General features: G+C 41.9%; 1 protein-coding gene and 1 long non-coding RNA gene across 3 annotated transcripts in view; one reads left to right on the plus strand and one right to left on the minus strand.

Annotated features, from left to right (window-relative positions):
- Window positions 1-10,248, minus strand: part of INTS6 (integrator complex subunit 6) — a 37,890-nt gene extending 27,642 nt beyond the window's left edge. For both annotated transcript variants that reach the window (XM_015851860.2, XM_015851859.2), the window contains exons 1-3: window positions 9,740-10,248; window positions 9,461-9,538; window positions 8,698-8,847 (exon numbers count right to left, since the gene is read on the minus strand). In XM_015851860.2, coding sequence (XP_015707346.1) covers window positions 8,698-8,847; window positions 9,461-9,538; window positions 9,740-9,850 — 339 coding nt within the window. In that variant the 5' untranslated portion in view covers window positions 9,851-10,248. The remainder of the gene's footprint in view (window positions 1-8,697; window positions 8,848-9,460; window positions 9,539-9,739) is intronic.
- A 251-nt stretch (window positions 10,249-10,499) lies between these two features.
- Window positions 10,500-20,519, plus strand: LOC107308181. The gene is made up of 3 exons (XR_001552682.2): window positions 10,500-16,433; window positions 16,984-17,180; window positions 18,673-20,519. It is a non-coding gene; the product is annotated as an uncharacterized LOC107308181 (long non-coding RNA).
- Window positions 20,520-20,553: the final 34 nt, after the last annotated feature.

Here is a 20,553-nt window from a genome sequence, read left to right on the forward strand (position 1 = left end):
AATATTTTAAACATGTTAGTGCCAAACTAAGTGATTCATGAAAAATCTCCCAAATGAAAGAAGTAATTTTGCATGAAATTGAAATACACAAGCAGGAAAACAACTGTGAGTGTATCTCGCACCTTATTTTAAGGTAATGGAAACTGTTACTTAATACTGCAACTTATTAGTATAGATTTGTAAATGAATTGATGCTGCAATCGCACTGAAGTTGGATAAATCAGCCAACAAACCCTGCTGGTTTCCAAAGTTATCTGGCTAAATTCAGTAAATGCAAGCTGCTAAAGAACAGCTTATATCGGAGCTTTTATACACTTTTAAGTATAGCTGATATAACTATCCATGCCAAATATGACTTGATCTTTAAAGCCAACCCCCAAAAATCTGGGTTTAAAGATCATTTTGGTCATATTTTCTAAAAATATTTCTGAATCTTTTATTCCAAAAATAATTGACCTTGTCGGGCTTTGGATCAAGTCCCTAATTATGGCAATCTTTCTGCTTCACAGCAATGATTTCACATAGCTAGACCTGCCTCAGTCAGTGGAATTCACAGTGCTAGGACAGGCCTCTGTCCTCCACATACTGGAGTAGCAAATTTCACAGCTACCAGCCTAGTGAGCAGGGAAACATCAAATAACTGAAGTGAAAAAGCCAAAGAGATATATACAACATTTTCTCTACCTTTTGGTAGGTTATCAACTCAGATTAAAGACAAGCTGACTGAAGGTTGAGTATTGACTCATGAATATAGGATGAATGATTGCTGCCCAAACACCTCCCAATGACTCCCTCTTGGAGTTTATCACCACTACAGCAGGAACAACCTGGCTGTTAAAAAATTGATTCTGAACCACTTTAGTTCGCAGTTCAGCTTATTAAGGTATCTGAATCAATCACTAGTTTAGTTTATTGTACTACATGAAGTCACAGTTACAACTTGCTCCTAGTTTAGCACAGCTGCCCCAGAAGTGCAGGAGCAGAGCAGAGTAGGATGGGTGCCACTTCAACAACAGTGCACAAAATGAAGTGAGCGCTCTGGGATTTAAAGTCCTGGGGTAGAGTATTTGGTGAATGAAGGATGAACACAATATGAGAAATGGCCATCTTCAACTAAAGCAACAATGTCAGCACCTTAAATTGATTCCAGTGACAAATACTCTGGATTTGTCCAATGCAGCCTTTTGTCTCAAGGAGACATTGACAAAATGCACAGTACGTTCAGATCATTTATCCTCAAGCACCGTTACTGGATGAAATCAGATTAACACCCTGCTCTCCACAAGCAGGAGCAGTTACATGCAGATGGAAAAAAACACACAAATTAAAGGGAATGGACACTGGACAGACACAAAATATTACTATTCAAGCAAAAGTTTACTGGATGAGTCAGCAACTGGACAGTGAGTATGATTTTCAATACTTATGTCCTTCAATTGTCAGAAATGCATACTAGAGAACCACTCTGCCCCGTTAGATCAGTTTCATACAACACTGCCAAGCTTAAAGCCAGGGAATAACACCGACATAACCAATACTTACTCACTATTCTAGTTATCTAGCCATTAATGCTGCTAGGCTTACATTTTATAGTAGGATTGGCTTTTGACAAAACCTCTTGGCCTCTCATTCAAATAGAAGCCTCACCTATTCAGTTTCTTAGTCATATTCAAGTTTCCAGACTAAACTCCAAGTTGCCATCTTAAAATTAAATATGTTTTACTTTTTATGTATGTGTATATACTATAATTTAAACATTACCTATTTTAATTCAGCTGTAGGCACTAACCCTATTTCCCCACTGGAAAAACGTAGGCTTAAATCTACAGCAGACTGCAGGTTTATGCTTGCCAGGGCAAATCAATTAACTGAGGCAGAGACACTACCTCTAGAATAAAAACAACAGGTGCTTAGATAACATTCTTGAGTTCTCATTATCTTTTAGATAAAAATTGCTATACATTTTTGAAAAGTCTAGTCCATTAGGGGTTAGATTTACAGTACCAGGCATCCCTTCTTAATTCTTAAGGTAAAGCATACAAACAATAAGACACCTGAAATCCTACTTGCTGGCAGTTTTTGGCATTAGACTGGTATCAAGACATTGATACATATAAAATACTTCATCAATACACACAAACTATCTCCTATCTCATATAGTAGGTTTTCTTGAAACGAGACAGTGCTATGCTTAGGACAAAGAAAATTAGCACCATAATGACACAACGCAAACTGCATAATTGATGGAATTCTGTATTAGCCAGATGCTAATGCTCACAAATTCTATGAAATTGCAATCTGTTGCACAAACAGCAGCTGAAAACAACTTGATTAAAGGGCCACACGGTATGATGCGAAAAATCGCAACATCGAGTGCAAACATTAACATGTTCTCCAACTGGTAGATGCAGATATGGAAATATTCTGTGAACCAAAGACTCACTGTGCCGTTACAGGCACAAATACACTACAAAAGGCAGCTGTAAGCAGGCAACACAATTAGTTCCAACTGAACCTCAGTCAAATAAAGTCAGACACATAACAAGTAACAGCTCTTCCCTTCAGACTTCATAGGTACAGGCTATCCAACTACTCAGTTAAAAAACAAACAAACAAAAACCCAAAAACAAACAAAACAAAACAAAAAAAACAGAAAAACTTAAAGAGAAAACAGTGATAGATATTGGAGAAAAATACTTAGTGCTTTATAAAATGATCGATTTTTGCCTCTGCACCTATGAATATTTGGTTCCCATGCCTGGCAGTTGGCTCTGATGAAGCACAAATATAAAGAATACTTCACCTAGAGGGCACACACTTTAAGCACTGCAATGAGATAGTATACCCAGGGAGTCTATGATGGAACTGAGGCAGATACAAGGTTCAAAATAAAAAGCCAAGAGATACAATATTGGAACTCCAAACTGTCCTCTGCTGACTTGCTAGTGAGGCCAAGTACCAGCCTGACACAGACACCTACAGCAGCTGCTGAAGTGCTGGCAGCCTGCCCCCACCTGATCCCTAAAAATCAAAGTCACTGCTGACACATTATGGCACTGACCCTTCCAAATCCAATTTATTGAAATATCAAGCACTTAAAGAATCAAAGGGGCTAAATCATATTTGATACTCAGAACATGAGGAAGTACCTCAATTCTTCCTGCTAATGAAAGAGATGGATGAGATCATTTTAACCAGGAAAAGCACAGTATTTTGTGTAAGGCTGCTTTTTCAATTCTTCCTTTAAAACGTACTGGATTAGAAGTAGATGAGTGATTTTAACTACACCTAAGTCTGATGTGATTATTACTCCTGAGATTCAGTGAATTTTGTTCGTGTGGGAAGGCTGAAAAGAATGCAGTCTCCCCCAGCAAGTGGGAAAAGATGCCACTGCGCTCACTATAAGATACGATAAAACTACCTGCAAATTCGAATCATTTTAACTATGGACCAGATGATGGACTTGTAAACTACAGCCTAAAAACTATAAATTAGTAAACTGTGCTTAACTTCATCATATAGGAGGTGAGGAAGGTTGATTTTCCACCAGCATTCCACATAAGTCTTTGACATAATAAGCATTTAAATCTATGCTATGGCGATTTCTACTCTATAGAATATTCATAGTCTATTTTCTTTAAGTATTTCTGCCATTATTATATTTAAGTTTGCTATGTTGTTTTCTGTTGTCTGAAATACTCTACTTTTATGTTTATTGGGAAAGGCAAAAAGAGAATGGGAGATCTTCACCAAGAGTGTAAAGCTCTGCCTCTACCAGCATGAAAAGCAAAGCTCTGTGTAACCATGCAGGCATGACAAAGCAGGAAATGCTAATCTAAACTTTGGTTCCAAATTTGGATGCACATTCAACACAAGCCATTCCAGTGCAGCGTTTATGACCCCAAAATGCCAAGACAAAAGGCATGCTTGATGGATTTTGACTTTTGGAAGCAAGGAATTCCACTAACGACCCTTAAAAAATAATCAGAAAATAAAGCTGTTCAACAGAACATGCCACTGCTAAAACATAACATCTGTAAAGACCAGGGACAAGATTTCATATGTGTGTTTTATGCTCTTTTAAGCTCAGCATATTTTAGGGCACAGATGTGCAACAAATAAGGAGTCACACTACAGCGTGTGACTTAAAAACTGAGGTGTAACTACAAGCACAATTAGAACTGATCTCCTAAGCATGCTATCTATGCGTACTTGGAACATGAGTGTATTTAAGCTATTATAGCCAAACATGTCTCTAAAAAACAACTCTAAGCTTCACTGTGTGAACACATTGACATTAGTGCTACCCTAGCTACAAATGGGCCTAACTGTATATTCAGAGAAATGCAGAGTAGCAACTAACCTAAGGTTTGATGCTCATGCATTGTATGAATAGAAGCTTTGGGAAGAAGACCAAAAAGGCCACTGCATGCAGGGCGCCTTTCAACTTCCAAATCAGAAATGGTTATTGCTAATCCTTACCGTATTTCTAAACTCTCAAAAGACCCATAAGCAATTCACATTTCAAAATGTCTTAATTACACTTTTCCAGGTATGCGAAATCAGTGTAGGGAAAAAAAAGCTCGCACTAAAACTGGGCATGAACTGTAATAGTCACCAAAAACGCACTTCCATTTTTTAAATAGGGAGTTCACCTTCCCCATCAGTGGGAATGAAAAGTGTGTCTCTCAGATCCACTTGGAAGTATTACTGCTGGCCATTTTGTTCCAAAACAATTACATGTTAGCGTGTGCTTTTGTACCACCATGTTTAACGCGTGAAATTCATCTCTGAGCCAGTTTGTCCGTATCAATAATTATGCTGCCGAAGATATGATCAAGTTAATTCAGTGAGATAAAAAGCTCATTAAAAGTTTCTGCTATTGAAAAGTTTTCTACTAGCAATAATGAAACTTCATCCTGAAAAAGGAAAAAAAAATAGAAAAACAGGGGAAAAAAAATATACCAACACAACGACTTCGAAAATCCTTAATGCTTTTTATCCTCTCAAGCCTCATTTGATGTAATAATTAAAAAACAGAAAGAGACCTTCATTAAGCAGATAACAAAGTGAAACATGGGGTTTCAGATAATCAGACCTTTAGCAATTTCAAACATCCATCAGTTTCATTTTTAGTAGTGCTGTGTTGGTCCTTTGCATGCAAGTTTAAAATACCAGTGATGCATTTCACCTACCTTAGCTTCACTGCTCATTCTTAGAAGCTTGACTAGAAACTGCAAACAGCTGAAGTAAATAGCTGGTTCAGTTCAGCCACTTGTTTATATTTTGCTGTGTTATTTAATAGATACACTCATGTTTTCTGTTTTCACAGAAAGAATAATTCAAGAAAGACATCACTAATATTTAATCCTACCATTACCTCTAGCAAGCTGCATTTGTATCACTCAAAAAGACACAGTTAAATTCTAACTACACTGCTGAACTTGTAACTTGTATCACTGAACAAGTCACAGCAGTAAGATTGAGGAGTATATTCCAAAAGGATGGAAAACCTGCTAGAAATAAGCTCAGTATCTGACTACCCAAAACAATGGGGAAAAGATGACAAAAGGAAGTCAATTAGCTAAAACTGGGCTAACAAAGTACTACGTTCTGTGTGATATGACAGTGATCCTACTGAACTGTGCATGTTTAAATTGCTTTCTTCCTAAATATATCAGAACCCTGTGAATTTTTCCTAAGTTTTCTATAACAATGCAGGAGGTGAAGAGGAGCATTATTTTTAGCAAAAAGCTGACACCTTATTTGAAGGTTCATTCTTTTGCTATTATCATCAGGACAAAACATAGCGTGTGCAAGAAATTACTGCTGGACTCAAGAAATATAAAGCAGTATATCAGTCTGCAAGTGTTGTAAAACTTAAAGGAATACTCACCTGAAAATATTTACTTTCAAAATCCCTTAATAAGCTGACCGTTAAGAACATTATTTTTTATTTTCCTTTTTTCTGTTATACTGCCTCCTTGTATACCTGTGTGTGCATGCTGGTGACAGAAGCCCTCAAATTTGATCTAAAAATCCGCTAGGTAAAACAAAAGGCTTACAAAAACATACTACAGCATTAATATCAGAAACAGGTTTTAAAGATATCTTCCAGATTCTTGATAATCTAATGATGCTGACCATGTCCCTTTAAAATCTGAACACAAGATACTATTATCAGCTACTGTAGCTGTACACTCAATCATCATAAGCAACTGAGTGCTTATTTACTGAAGAATAATGGTAAATATTCATTAAACTATAAACATTAATTTTCCAAGAAAATGTGAAGATTTTCCTCAATTTCAGAATGACCAGTCATCACTCTTGTTCAGGAAGTCAGCTGATGGAGAACTCTGGTCTACTTAGAAAGAAATCAAGCATAGTGAGTCACACTGCCATTTAAACAAACAGTTCAAAGTTAGCATGGAGACAAGACATCATGCTGCTGGATGACTTAACTAAACAACCCTACCGTGTTCATAATGTGCCTTGTCATTTTTATGTATAAGGGTTTGTTTTACAACTCATACATGTGAAACAAACAGAAGAAGATTGTCCATACAACCAAAAACCAAGCATGTTACTGAGATGTTAAGTGAGATTCTTCCCAGAGAAAAGCTCAATTAATGTTTGGACTTATTACTTCACATAGCAACAAACCTAAAATAATCTAAATGTTGCGTTTCTCTAAAATTATCTGTTCCTCCACTCTAAGATAATCACTCTCCAAACATTTAAATATAGTTAAGTAAAATACTCAAATATTCTATGATCTTCTTACTTTTAATTGACAAAGAAATAAATGGATCTGAGTTTTAAAAAAAAGTATTTTGAATGCCACTGAGAATTCTGGTGATTTTTATTATCCTGACTTCATAAGCCTCTCTTCCCGCATACATTTAGATGCAGATTTATCTTCAGACATTCAGGTAGTAGACTTCAACAATAAGAAGCCTGATGGATAATGTGACCTTTGGCTCAAAGGTCAACTTGAGGCAAGTGAACTGGCCTGCATCTCATCCTGTGAGTGCCGACAGACCAGCTAAGAGCTACAGAATTTAATTTGATTTATGAAAATCTGCTACTTTGATTAGTAGATCCAGAATGGGAACCAGATACTTCAGTGGCAGATGATCTGGCACTTGTAATATACCCATCTATTTTTGCAGATGCTAAAAGAAGTCAAAGTTCTACTCAGTCACTTGACTGTGAATTTGGACGCCTCTTCAACAGTCCATTCCATGCATGGAGCAAATAGCATGCCTAACCACGGTGGGCTCGAACACAGAATACCTCCAACCAAAACAAACTAGGCAGTAGCTCCGCAGACAAAAGAGCAACAACTTGCAATAATGAGAACTACTAACTGGCCAAAATAGTCATGACCACTCAATTACCCACTGGGCTAAGTACTTGAGCCTAGATGGTTCACTCAGTGTAAATTATATGACACGGGTTTCACATATTTCTTCATTATCAATAGAAACAGTAAAGAGCACGTATTCCATGTATGTATCTGCTATGGTAGATGTTTCAAGAAGATTTGCATTGCTAATGTAACAAAGAAAAATGGCAGAAAATGGGAAAGATTAGTACACAGAAGAGGACAGCAGATGGTAATAGACAAGAAAAACTAGCCATGTGTGGAACTAGCTTTTTTTTCTTTGAAGTTTCATCACCAAACTGGCATTCTAAAAATGTTTAGACTCACTTAATCACCTAGTGGGCAAGCCATACAGTGCAACATGAGATAGACCTCCTTCCTAAACAAACATGGCGTGTTATCATAAACCGCACTCAGACGGGGAAAAGGGAGGGAGAAAACAGGGACTTATTTTCACAGCCACATCCCCATGGTAAATACCAAGAGCAGTAACTAATCCTCAGAGAGCAGATGAAACATTACATGAGAAAAGATACGAAAAGGGGAGATTGACTTTAGCACATCCCACGTGAAAGATACAGGGTATACTTTGCCCAGTACTGGTAACATCTTCTATGCAAAACAAATCCAGGGTCTGATCCAGTGCCACAAAGAATTGGGTATGCTTCTTAAAGTGCATATTTTAACCTAGAGTTAAGGGCTTGTAGCAAGTCATACTACTGAGCAAGGGAACACTGGACCTTCCCAGTAGTAGTTCTGCCTTAAAGGGACAGCTGCCATACAAGCATTTGAAAATCAGAGCTTCCTAAGGTTCTACTATAAACATGAATATGAAAAGAGAGGTATTCAGAGAAGTGTTGAAGTAAACTCACTGGAAAATAACGCTTTAAAAGAGATGTGCTCAGCTTAGCACTTTAGGTGCTTTAGTGCTGTCAGACAAAATAGCCCATCTCCCAAATTGTACGTAACTGATCATACAGCACTATATACAGAAATCAATGTTTTGAAGGCCTCATTGGGCTCATCAGTTAAGGTTCTGGAATTTGTCACCAAAAAAAAACACTACAAAGTTTAACTGAGAAGGTCAACTGCAGCTTACATAGTAGTTTAAAAAGAGAGTAATGAGGAGAATAGGAGGTAATAGCTGGGTACAGAACTGTAGTTAGTACCTACACTTCTTCAGACTGTCTGAACTCTGCTTGCTTTTTATGAAGCCCCTGTATTGAGTGCTTCATGAAGACACTACTTTGGGCAACCACGGGAAACGTGTGTTTTATGATTTTTCCACCTATTACCAGTCAACCTACCTGCCCATAGTTGTCTATGCCAGTTACTAATCTATTTAAGTTTAATAAATCAAAAGCTGTTCTTAGGGACTGGCCAAGAGTTGTAAGTCCTTCAGCCTGAAGGTTTTTCAGTTCATTCATGAACGTCGCATGGTTTTCCTTCCAGCCAGCCTGAAAAGAGAAACGCGAGAAGGCTTATTGGTGGAATGAGCTCGGGACGGGAACCTCCTACGGGATCGGGCTTTTCTGTTGGCTACAGCGTCTCCCTTCAACGCTAAACGAACACCTCGGAAGTTACCAGCATTCAGTAGCATTTCGTAGAGCCTGAAAAGACGGACTGAAAGAGCATGAAATGCTCTGCGTTCATCGAGTATTTCTTACAAGGGACGAAGCCACACACACTAAGAATCCTACACACCGGGCTCACGACCCCACAGAGGCGATGCCCAGCGGGTTCACCCCCCATACCCCCCCGCGTCCCGCAGCCCCCGCCCCGGAGGGTTCTCCCCTCCCTCCCCTTCCCCGCCGAACTCTCCTCGGAGTTGCTGTCACTTCTCCCAAGTTGAGCACACCTCCCCCACAGTTCCTGCCGCTCACACACACACACCACACGGGGGATATATAAAAAAAAATGTCGGCCATGTTGATGTCAGCGCCGCCGCCGCCGCTGCCCGAAGCCGTGCGTGCGCGGCGCCGCGCGGCCCGGCCCGACTGAAGGGGCGGTGCGGCGGGGCAGGAAGGAGGGCCGGGGGGCGGCGGTGGAGGGAGGGGGGAGCGGGGTTACCTTGATGGCGTAGGGAGGCTCCTCGAAAGTGACCAGCATGTACCTGTCGCCGCGGCTGGCCGGGTCCCGGGCCCGCAGCTGCGGCGCGGGGACAAAGCGGAGGGTGAGGCGAGAGGAGGTGCCGGATCTCCCCCCTCCAGGCGCGGCACTGCCCTCCCCTCCCTCCCCGACCCCCCTCCCGGTCTCTCCCGCAGCCCCCGCGCCCCCGGCCCGCAGCCCCCCGCCGCCCCCTCCCCATCTCGCTCGCTTTCGCCTCCTCTCGCCAGGCAGCGCCGGTACCTTCATGAAAGTCTCTACAGCGCCTTTGGCTATGTCCAGATAGCTGGTGCCGAGGTACGCCCGCTGGTTCATGGAGGCGGACGTGTCTATCAGGAAGAGTAAGATGGGCATAGTGCGGAGGGGCCGGCGGCCGGGCGGCTACATGGACAGCGGGCGGGAGGGAGACGGGAGAGCAGGGGGAGGAGGAGGAGGAGGAGGAGAGGCAGCCGGGGTCGGGAGAGGAGCGAGTGGCTGTGAGTGCTGTGCACGGGAAGGGCCTCCCGCTGCCCCTCTGCCGAGGCGGGGGAAGGGGGCAGCGCTGCCTGCCCTGCCCTCCTTTGTGTGAGGGGCCTGCCCAGCCCGGCACGGGCCGGGTGCTGCGGGAGCGGCGGGGAGGGCTGCGCTGCTGCTAACCTTCCCCCCCGCCACCACCGTCCTCCTCCACCGCCGCCCTCCCTCCCCTCCCCCTGTTGATGTTACTCAGAAGTTTCAGGCGGACCGGCCGCAGCCCGCCCACCCCGCCACTTTCTCTCTCTGACTGAGGCGCTTCCTCGCTCGCCGCCCGCTTTTAAGGGCGCCTGGGCAGGTCGGGACACGCCCCCTTAGGACACGTCCCCGCCCCACGTGACCGCCTCCCGGCCCCGCCATAGGGCTTCGGTAGGCCGCTCATTAGCATATTCAAATCGCCGGGGGAGGGCGGGGTTGGGGGGGATGGAGCCGCTGTGGGAGAGGGTGGGGGGGAGCGGCGCCGCCGCGCATGCGCAGTGGAGGTGGGGTGAGGGGCGGCGGGGTGACTCCATATCAGCCCCGTATCAGCCCACAGCCCCTCGAGGCCGCCGTTCTGCCGTACCCCGTGGCGTTGCTTAGCGCTCATCGCCTCCCGAGGCGTGTAGGGCGGTGCTCTCCTGATTTTGGAGGGCATTGGTGGGGTCCTAAAGGCGTTCAGAGCCACGGACCGCCCCGCTGGCTGTGAGGGGACACCGCGAGGCCGGGCTGGTTGTGTGGTGAATTCCCATAGAGCCGCTCTGCAGTTTCACTTGGTGTGAAAAAAAAAAAAAGATTAAAAAAAAACAAACGGGCTGCCCTTAACTGTGACCTTTTCCCTACGCGCAGGCAGAGATTAACACTGCTGTGTCCCTTTGATCCGTGCTCAGGCACTCCGAATTTACTATAAATCACATCGTTGTGGAGTCTTTCCAGCCAATTAATGCTGAAGATTGAGCTCTCCGTCCTTTGGAGGTTTCTGTTTGTTTTTCCCCACAATTGTGTCTGTGCTGTTCCTGCTCTCCCAGCCTTGGAGCGCTGACTCCAGAGCCATTTCTTAGCATTATCTGTTCAGGAGATTGTGCTGCTTCCTTTCTGGCTGATGTTTTCCCCTGATCCAGCTGATGTGCTCCCACAGCCGTTCTCTAGAAGGTACGAAGCCACTGTACTTCTTAAGATAAAATTGGCAGCGTCCTGGTTTGAATCATTTCATTCTTCCAGGCAACATTTCTGTCTTGTTAGGCAAGAGCTGTTTTGGGCTTCTTTTTTTTTTTTTTTCTTTTTTAAAGACTAATGAAGATTAGCATTTAGTTTCTAGGAAGGTTGGAAAGACAGAGGTGGAATCACATTTTCATTACAGGTGTGTCCTTGTGCCTGTGAATAGATATTTTGCCTTTCCTACTGGCACCTGTGACCTGTGCCATCCATCCTGAGGCACTGGGGCAGCGTCGAGGATATTGTCTTTTATCCTGGGTCGCTGCTAGGAGCCACTAAAGAATCTCCAGCAGAAGTCCTATGAGATCAGTGACAAAACTCTCTTATTTGGAGTGGTGGGGGGGGGGGTAATGAAATTTGACAACTATGTTTCTTCAGTGCTAACAGCCTGTGTCATGAATATTTCTCAACCTGGTAAGTGTGGCCAAGCTTGTACTCACTGATTCCCAAGCTGCTTGTTTCTTTCCAGCCATTCATTTTTAGAGCTCCAGTAGCTGTCCTGTATCTTGTGACCAACAGCAAGGCTGTTCTAGTCTGGGTTCTACTGGTAAACCGAACCGCTGCTGTTAGAAGAAGTGAACCAGAAGATGCTGCCAAGGCACGTTGCTGGATTGCTCTGGAATCAGCTGCATGCCAGGCTCCATTATGCAGTTAAAACCTCTGGACTACTGGAAAGACTTGGCTCACAGTCTCTTTGTGTCCACAGCTGTATTATGAGATGTCCTTCCCTTCAGCTCTCCACAGTTATCTGACTGTCAGGTGTGCAGCTCTTGAAGTCAGCAGCACTGCCTGCCTTGAGGCTGGTGATCATCTCCCTGAGGTGGTGGGATTCAAGTTGTTAAGCAAAGGCCGTAATGCTGCTTTAACAAATCGTGCCTTGGGATTAGTAACTTCACTTGGGAGTCAAGTTGAGTGATTGCATGATGTTGGCCTCTTAATTGGCTTCCTTTTAAATCTCTTACACAGGCACATTCCTTCAGACATGCCATCTTCCCTCCTATTTGTGTATCTATGATTTTTCATTGACTGTCTTTTAATGAAAGAGCATCTTTTACATGGAAAACTTCAGGGAGGTCGCCTCCTCCAAAGTGCAGGGGAAAAATACTACTACTAATAATAAAAAAGTAAGGAATTTTAGAATACTTGCCATACCAGGAAAACATGAAAGGCAGCCTGAGACATGGAGACTCTGTGCAAGGCCTGGAAGGTCATTTGGAATTTTTAGTTTTGTTGCCAGTAAGTGAAAGAGTGTGCGTGGGGGTAGGGAAGGAAAGACCTATTAACTCTTAGCAGTAGAGTCAGTCATAAAACAGCAAGAACTCTGCACTGACTTTAAATGTGGAAGCAGTAGGTACGTCGTGTTTTCCTTACCAGCATGAGAAGAAGGTGGGACTGGAGCATCTGGGCTTATTCTATCCCAGTTTCCTCAACCCACAGATCATCACTGATAAAAGAATCCCACAGACAAAACTCACGCAGCTCCAATGGGATTTATACAAGCAGAAACGCTTTATGAATTCTGTACATGCTTTCTTTTTGCTATTATCTTTGAAGCCATTTGGAACATTGAGTTCTTTCTGTGCATGTGATATTAGATCCATATTAGATCCCCTATAGGGCAGAATGAAGGATAGTTTTGTGTTGTCTGTGGCAGGCATTACTTTTCTGCTGGGAGCTGGCCAATTTGATTAATATCGAGAAAGATTCTTTCAAAGAAAGATAATCAACCCAAGCCTAAGCGTGTATCAGCCTCTTGATGTGAGAGCCATAATGGCTAGTGCTGCCATCAGAGCCACATTTATAAATCAGTACAAGGGACTTGCTATGAAGGAACAAAACTGAGCGGTATTAGTGCTTATTACTGATACAGCTGATGCAGCTGAGCAGCAAGAGAGTGTGAAACTCTATCACTGAAAACAGATGCATCTTTCTTTGATTTCAGCCCTTCTGCATGGTGGGCAAAATTATACCCCTCAGATTCCCTTTGGTCTTCCTTTAGCCAAGCTCTGTGCATTTGGTTTATTTGCTTTATTCATACATAAAACACCATTTTCCACTCGTCTTGAACTCGACTACATGCAAACTTATATTACCTCACTTCTTTTTTTCCCCTCTTCTTCAAAATTGTTCCCAAAGAGAAACTGTAATTCAGGTAGCTATAGAGCTATAGAGCTATAGAGAAGACTGGGCTCAGATAAGATCTTATCCCTAACATTTTTTTTTTTCTGAAAGGTGACATTAAGATAATTTGATCTCAATTTTTTTAATCTCTATTCCAGGACTTTGACCAAGAATGCCTATCCTTCTAAAATTTGCAGAGGCAGCTGTCTGCCTTGGAGACTGTCTAGCACCTTTTAGAAGCCTGTACTTTGGCTTTCACAGCACAGCAAGACTACACCACTCTGCAGAATGATGACCCCTAAAAGAAGTTGCATTCTGGCTTCTCTTGGCCCATTTTCAAACACAATTTCGTTTTCAGTGCCCGTGGATCGGGAAGCCCAGAGGACAGCTCTTGAAGCTTCCTAAGGGTTTTTGTATTCCCCACCACTACTTCATTCATCCAAATCCCTTGCTGTTTCCTGGCTCAATAGTTGGAAGCACAGAGAACAGCAGTGTGCCATCCAGGGTTAGAATAGTTAATGTGGACTTCCAAGGAAATTGGGGTTAGGGTAGTTTGAAATAGTTTGTTTTCCAACTGCCCAGACCAAATGTGGGCACCAAGAGATGAAGTTCATGAATATTTGTGAAATACTTAAGCTTTTCAAGAGTGAGTTGTGATGGGAGTGCAGAGTAAGATTATTTTCTGAGGAAAAACTAATCTCTTTGAGGACCATCTGTGCTGTGACAGCGGAAGTCAGTCAATTAACTATGGAAAGGTTTTAGGGCACCTGAATAGAAGAGAAAGGTAAAATCATATTAGACTGTTTATTTGATATCTTCCTTTGGTATTACTGGCCTTAGATTGAAAGGGCTATTTGTTGTCTTCATATGTTTTTAACAGTGTTTAACAGAGCAGGACCTGTTGTACTTGGCACTTTAGAGAAACGTTAAATTTAACACGGAGAAAACTGCTTGAAACAAACATTTCAAGATTACGGTTCTAATAAGGCAGTAGAATTCTAGTCGATTTACAGTCTTAACATGTCCTTCCTGATGTGCAACATTGCTCCTTTCACTTCAGGTAGGATCCTGGTCAAGAACAAAAGCCTGTCACAGCTCCAAGCCTTTACATTTATTCTCTTGGGTAATTCAGCTAGCAGTGACAAAACCTGAAGAGAAGAGAAAACACTTTCTGGCATGTGAAAGCAAAGTATTTTTACCTTTTTTTTCTTGAATTCATTCTCTGTCTTTGAGATGCTGATAGCAGCAGTCCACTTGATTCCTGATGGTACCACAGCTCCTAGGGGAAAATACAGGTACAGACTTCTCATCTTCCCTTCTCTCCCCAGGCCATGAAAACAGGAAGAGTTTTCTGCATTCACAAAAACAACGGGTCTGAGGAGTCTTTTGCTTATTATGCCAGGGGAAAAAAGAAATCCTGTCATCAGTACGGCCAGAATAATAATATTAATAAAATATTAATTAAAACAATAGTTACATATGTCAGATAGTCTGTGAGGGATTGCTTACAGAAATCTCTGCTTTTTAGCTTTTAGTTAGCATCCTGACTTTTAGTTTTCTCACTTTTCCAGCCCTGGTTAAAAGCTCCTGTACGTATGATGGGTTAATTCAGCTCTTCACACAAATACATGTTACACACACTGCTGCCAAGTGCCCTCTCCTCAGAATGTCCAGTACAGAATTAGGATAATATTTGCCCACATCATAATTCTTTACCAATTTTCAGGTAGCTGTTTCCTCAAGAGGTCAGTGCTCTGCCTATACCCACTGACCTGAGCGATCCTACTTGTCACCATTCCAGTGACTTCTTTTGTTTGTTGCCTTAAGCATTCTTTCTTGCCTGCATTGCAAAGTTTCAGTAGCCACGGAAATCATATCCCTTCTGAAGGGTTGCACCCTCCTGCACATTTCATAGCATAGCAACGTAACTCTATTGCCATGGATCCCAGACATGGGCGTGCAGAATTTATCCAACTAATCAAGTGGTGTAGGGACACCAATTCCAGCTACAGTCGGCTTGGAGCATGGAGTGGTTACAGCTAAAAATATTCTACAAGCACTTTGCAGGGAGGCAAAACAATGAGGTCTGTTTTATTTATTTTGAATGGCCAATGTAATCGGCACTGTCATAGTAAACTAGAAGGCAGAATTAAACATTCATCTCTAATATGTTTCCCACTGAAGTACCACACCTGTATTCAGTATTTGAGAGCTAGGAGTTCTTTCTTTACAGTAGTGCCGTGCGGTACAAGTTTATTATCCAGCCTTTACTCAAAATGTGATTGTTATGCATTGCCATCTTTTGCCCCAAAGCAAAATGCGCTGCAAAAGAAAGATGTATTTGGTTGCTCTCACTGAAACAGCTGGTGTGACTGGTGTCAAATGGAATAAATGCCTGTTGGTCTGACTTTTGCCACTTAGTGATTAATGAAAACTTATCAAATCTCATCAAGTAATTGGAGCTCTCTACAAAGGCCATCTATAAAGCAAAGACACGGGTATTCTAGAATAAAACAAACCTGATAAAAAGTAAAGCATCTTTTCATGTGAGGAAAAAAATGTTTTTGTCTGTATTCCCTGATTTAAAGCACTTTTGGTTAGATGCTTGGGACTGTTTGTTGAGCATGATATTCAAAAGATACAATTAAAACAAAAGGAGATTGGTTTGTCTCTGCTTTTAGATGCATGTTGAAGCCCTGATATAAAACTTACTTGTTATAAAGGTCCAAAGTCTTGCACAGTTAATTCAAATAGATTCTACAGTGAGCAAATCTGCTTGGCAGCAACGTGCAGAAAGTGACTTCTTGTAGAAAAATCCCAAATGCGAAGGAAAGACACTTAAAACATTGCTTTGAAAAGTATAAAAGGATAAATCTTACCAAGATGAAAACACAAAAGCATTTCTCACAAGGAAAATTTTAGAAGAGAGTTGACACCGGCTTGTAATGAACCTTGAATTGTAAGTGTAACCTTTCTTCATAATAACAGTCTTCATCCAGCAGCACTGTTTGGTCAGTAATGGGTTCTTTTGTTGTTGCAGATGGCTTTGAATTTCATGATGTTGCAATCGGAAAGCCTTGAACGCTTCAGGATCAGTTCTAATATTTTCCTGTTGGTAAGCCATTTTAAAGTCAATATAGAGTTTATGGTTATTTTCCAAACACTGATCCAAAATGAAAAGTCCAAGAAATCCCTTCCCATAATTCACACTGACGCTAAGCGTACACTTCTCTAGTTCTGGCAAAGCATATTGTGTACACTGGTTGTGCTTTGAGAGTAACGCTTTCCCTGAGATCCTCCTGCTCCTTCCATCCCCTGAGGTATTTCTATTTGCTGTTATTTCTGCTTTGTGAGGGCCTTGACACTGTTGTATGTGTTCATGTCTGACTGGTTTACGAGAGCTGTGAATATTCAGCTACCACTGATCTACCTAACTGTGGTCTTGAAGGAAGATGGAGGTTAATAATGCAAAAGAGACAGATCTGGGCTTTTAAATGTAACATACATTGCATCCCTTTTCACAGTACTGTGATTTTTCTTTTCCCCAATTTATTTTCTTTTCCTTGACCAATGTTTCATTCATGTCTTCTATTTCAGGTCCTCTCTATCTCATCTTTTTTCCTCCAATAAAGTTACAGTATCTTTTTCTCGATGTTTTATCTTAGATACTCAATGTGGCTCTCCACGGCTGGCTGAGAGAAAAGAGCCCAAACTGCTCATTTGCCCTGACAAGTCTTCACTCCCTGTGTTTCTGATGATTGGCTGTGCTCCGTGCTTGACTTCAGCAGCAGCTAATAAGTAACTCCTGATCCAGCAAAACTTCCAAAGGTTGACAGATATCACTTGAGTTTCCATTTCAGAGGTAAGTGACAGCCCTTTAACCTGATTACAGTAAAGGGCAGCAGTACTGGGCTCGCTTGTGGTCCTCTACCGAACAGTTAAGTTAGAGGGAAAGGGACAATATTCCTTTTTGAAGAGGAGCTAAGATCTGTTGTGCTTTAATTATGTATCATCTGGAATGCTCCAGCCTATTTCCACCATAGTGCCGTTTTTATTTTATTTTTTTCCCATTGCTACATCTTCTCATCATTTCCTAAGTCCCTTTTTTCAATATTGAAATCTATTACCCATGTAGCAACATGTTTTACAGTAGTTTTCACTGTGATATTTGCAGGCTTTATTTCTGTCCAGTTGGCTTTATCGCAGCTTTCCTCTAATTGCTATGGCCCAGTTTGCCACAATGTCAGTTACTCTGTGAAGTATGTAACTGTAATTGTGACCACTGTCTAAAGCTGTTCCTTATCACACAGAGTGATCCAGCAGACCGCTGTCACTAGCACTGAACTTTCCTGTAATTCTGATGTTATTGCAAATTCCTCCCCAGCTGGCAGTAAGATGTCTTGTATGGCTTTTTCTATGCTTGAATTCTCTGTTTTCTGGATTGTGAAATTATCCTCTGCATAATTCAAGAATCTTATCATGATCCGTGTTTATCAGAATGTGTTATCCAGCAGTCTGGACAATTAATGGCCTCTGTAAATATGGCTCTGTGATTTCTTGCTGCTGATGGTCCAAGAACTTTTAGTTCTTCTCCTACAAGTCAGCACTAGGGCAGCATGCCACTGCTTCCTAAAAAATAAAGCATAAAAAGTATATATATCTCCCCTTCAGAATTGTCTTGCCTAGAAGAAGTGCCATTCCTCCCTCATTCTCTTTTGAATCTTTATGTACAAGTATGTTTTCATATATAAATGTGCATGCTTGCATTTTTTTTCTGGTTTAAAACAAACAAACAAACAAAACCCATGAATAAAGTACACTGAAATGAATCAAAATATAGTTTCAAAGAAAAAGCACTGCTACAGAAACAAGCCAGAGCTGACAGTGTCAACCCTCAAGCTGGGGGAAGAGTTAAGTAGCTAAAGAAATCCACAATAGGAAAATCTTTGGCCATCACTTTTACATATATTCAAGTGTAGTCTTACAGGAGGGTTTTGAGGCATTGCAGCCAGATCATTAGCCCTGGGTAGTGATGCGCACACACTGTGACATCGCATGGCAGCTGGACAACTGTTCCCTCCTCCTACCTCACCATTCAGATTAGGACCTAGCCCTACACAGAAAAGTTGTCCTAGCTTGTCATCTGTTTTTCTGCTTCTTCAGTTCCAGTGGAGAGAATCTGGACTGTCTGCACATGAAAAGGTTGTTACCTTTAAGCTTTTAGTGCAAAATCACATTGATTTCCCTTGGGGAGGATCTGGATTTTGGCTTCTCGCTGGGGGTTGTGCTCATTGTACTGCTGGTATCTGCATACCACCAGACACTGACATATTTCTCTCCTTTCTATCTGTTAGAACATGGAAGTATTCATGACAAAATGTGGAGACTTTGGCATCATGAAAACAACACTCAGACTCCTGAGCAGCTGCCTGGGACCCCCACTGCACATGCAAAAAAGCTCAGTAGATGTCTTTCTGACACCTGCTCTTAATGGCATAAGGGTCATTGTAGCCAGACTGTTGTGTTAGGGTCCAAAACTAGGGGGAAAAAAATCATCAGCTACATTTACACTGATGCAGCAGAACTGCCAGGTCACAGCCTGGACCAATGGTTGAGCACCAGGTGAGAAGCTGTGGCTACTGCAGGGAGATCAGGTGCAAGCAATGCACCTGCGTGATGGAAAGGTGTGGACTCTGAGTTTGCTCCTCCTCTCCCTCATTTAAGGGTTGACAGCCAAGGGAACAGCATATCTCCAGAGAGTGACTGTGTTCTTTCCAAGTTATCACTGGTTGTCAGAGAGGTGAGCCAATTTTTCTTCTTTGTTATCTGCTGTTGCTCTGTAGTGTTTGTATCCCATTAGAAGGTGCTGTCATTGCCTTCTTTTGCTGTACAGCTGGTAAACTAAAGAGGCCAATGCTCAGGCACTGCTGTGTAGAGCACTCACAACTGAATTGTGAGCATGTAGCCTGGCAGTTTTGGTGCTACGACTTTCAGGACTCTCTTAAATGCTATCTGGACACGGCTTGGAAGAAAACATGGAATATGGACAGTTCCCCATGGACAGTGCGGTATAATTGTGTTTTATTGGAGGAAGATGAAAACTTAGTTCTGTGATATCAGCGTGCTATGCTGTTTGGCCTTGAAACTGAAAGGGCAAGGTCTGAAAAACAAAGAGAAAGGGTCTGTGTTGTGAACCAATAGATGTGGACATGTCCTGGAGCAAAACTTGTTGCTGCATATATAGCCTCAGGCTCTTTGGCGTTGGGGAAAGTTTTTATTTTCATTGTATGTTTTCAACATGTTTAAGCGTATACATGAATACATGCATAGTCACGTGGCTTTTCAAATTGGGAAACCCTTTTCCAATACTCACTCATTACAGCTTGAGCGTATTTACATGCTCATTATTACTGTCCTTTATCCAAGTTCTTCTCATTCAAGCACTTTATGGCCATTTCTTACAGTGTTTCTTGCTATGGTTCAGTAAAAAAGTAACTATCGTCTTGTTCCCTCCTATTACTGGGAACTTATCTAACACAGCAGATGAGCTCTTTTAACCTCAGAGCACCACCTGGCTTCGTATGGATCCTTTTGAGCACCTTCCTCGTTGACACTGATACCTGATTTAGAGCCTGTGTGTGAAAATTCCCTCATGCTGATATCAAGCGTACAATTCAAAGGCTATTCTGGTGCCATTTAGCCTCAACATCAGGCTTCTAATCTAAACTTGTGAGACCATAAAAGATTTTTTTCAGTCAGTCTCAGGGCTTTTTTTCCCCCCATTTGGACTTTCCTCATTTGCTCTCAGAGGTACAAGATAGACATTCACCAGTTCCTCAGTCTTTACAGAGGTAATAGTCAGATGGTGTTTTTACACAAGGAGGTCATCAAGTTACAGATGAGAACTGAATAATTGGTTTTCCCTTTCAAACATGTGTGGCCTCGTGTCTCTAGAGCATTTGCTGTCTTAAAAATAACAAGTATTTTTTCCTGTTTTCATAGATTTTCTCGCCTGCATACCCATTCTTCTCCTCAAAATCATATCCTCAGCTAAACCTTACTTCGATATGGATGTAAGTTCAAAATCAAAGTGTACTCTGTAGATTCTGACTATAAACTTATGAACTTACTCCAAGATATTCAAGGCAATCAGATACTTGGACTGAAATATATCTAGAATAAAAATTATGTTGATTAGGAAGAACCATGAGGCAATCAAGGAACTAAATGCTTCA

This window comes from Coturnix japonica, chromosome 1 (assembly GCF_001577835.2).
Source record: "Coturnix japonica isolate 7356 chromosome 1, Coturnix japonica 2.1, whole genome shotgun sequence".
Lineage (NCBI taxonomy): Eukaryota > Metazoa > Chordata > Aves > Galliformes > Phasianidae > Coturnix > Coturnix japonica.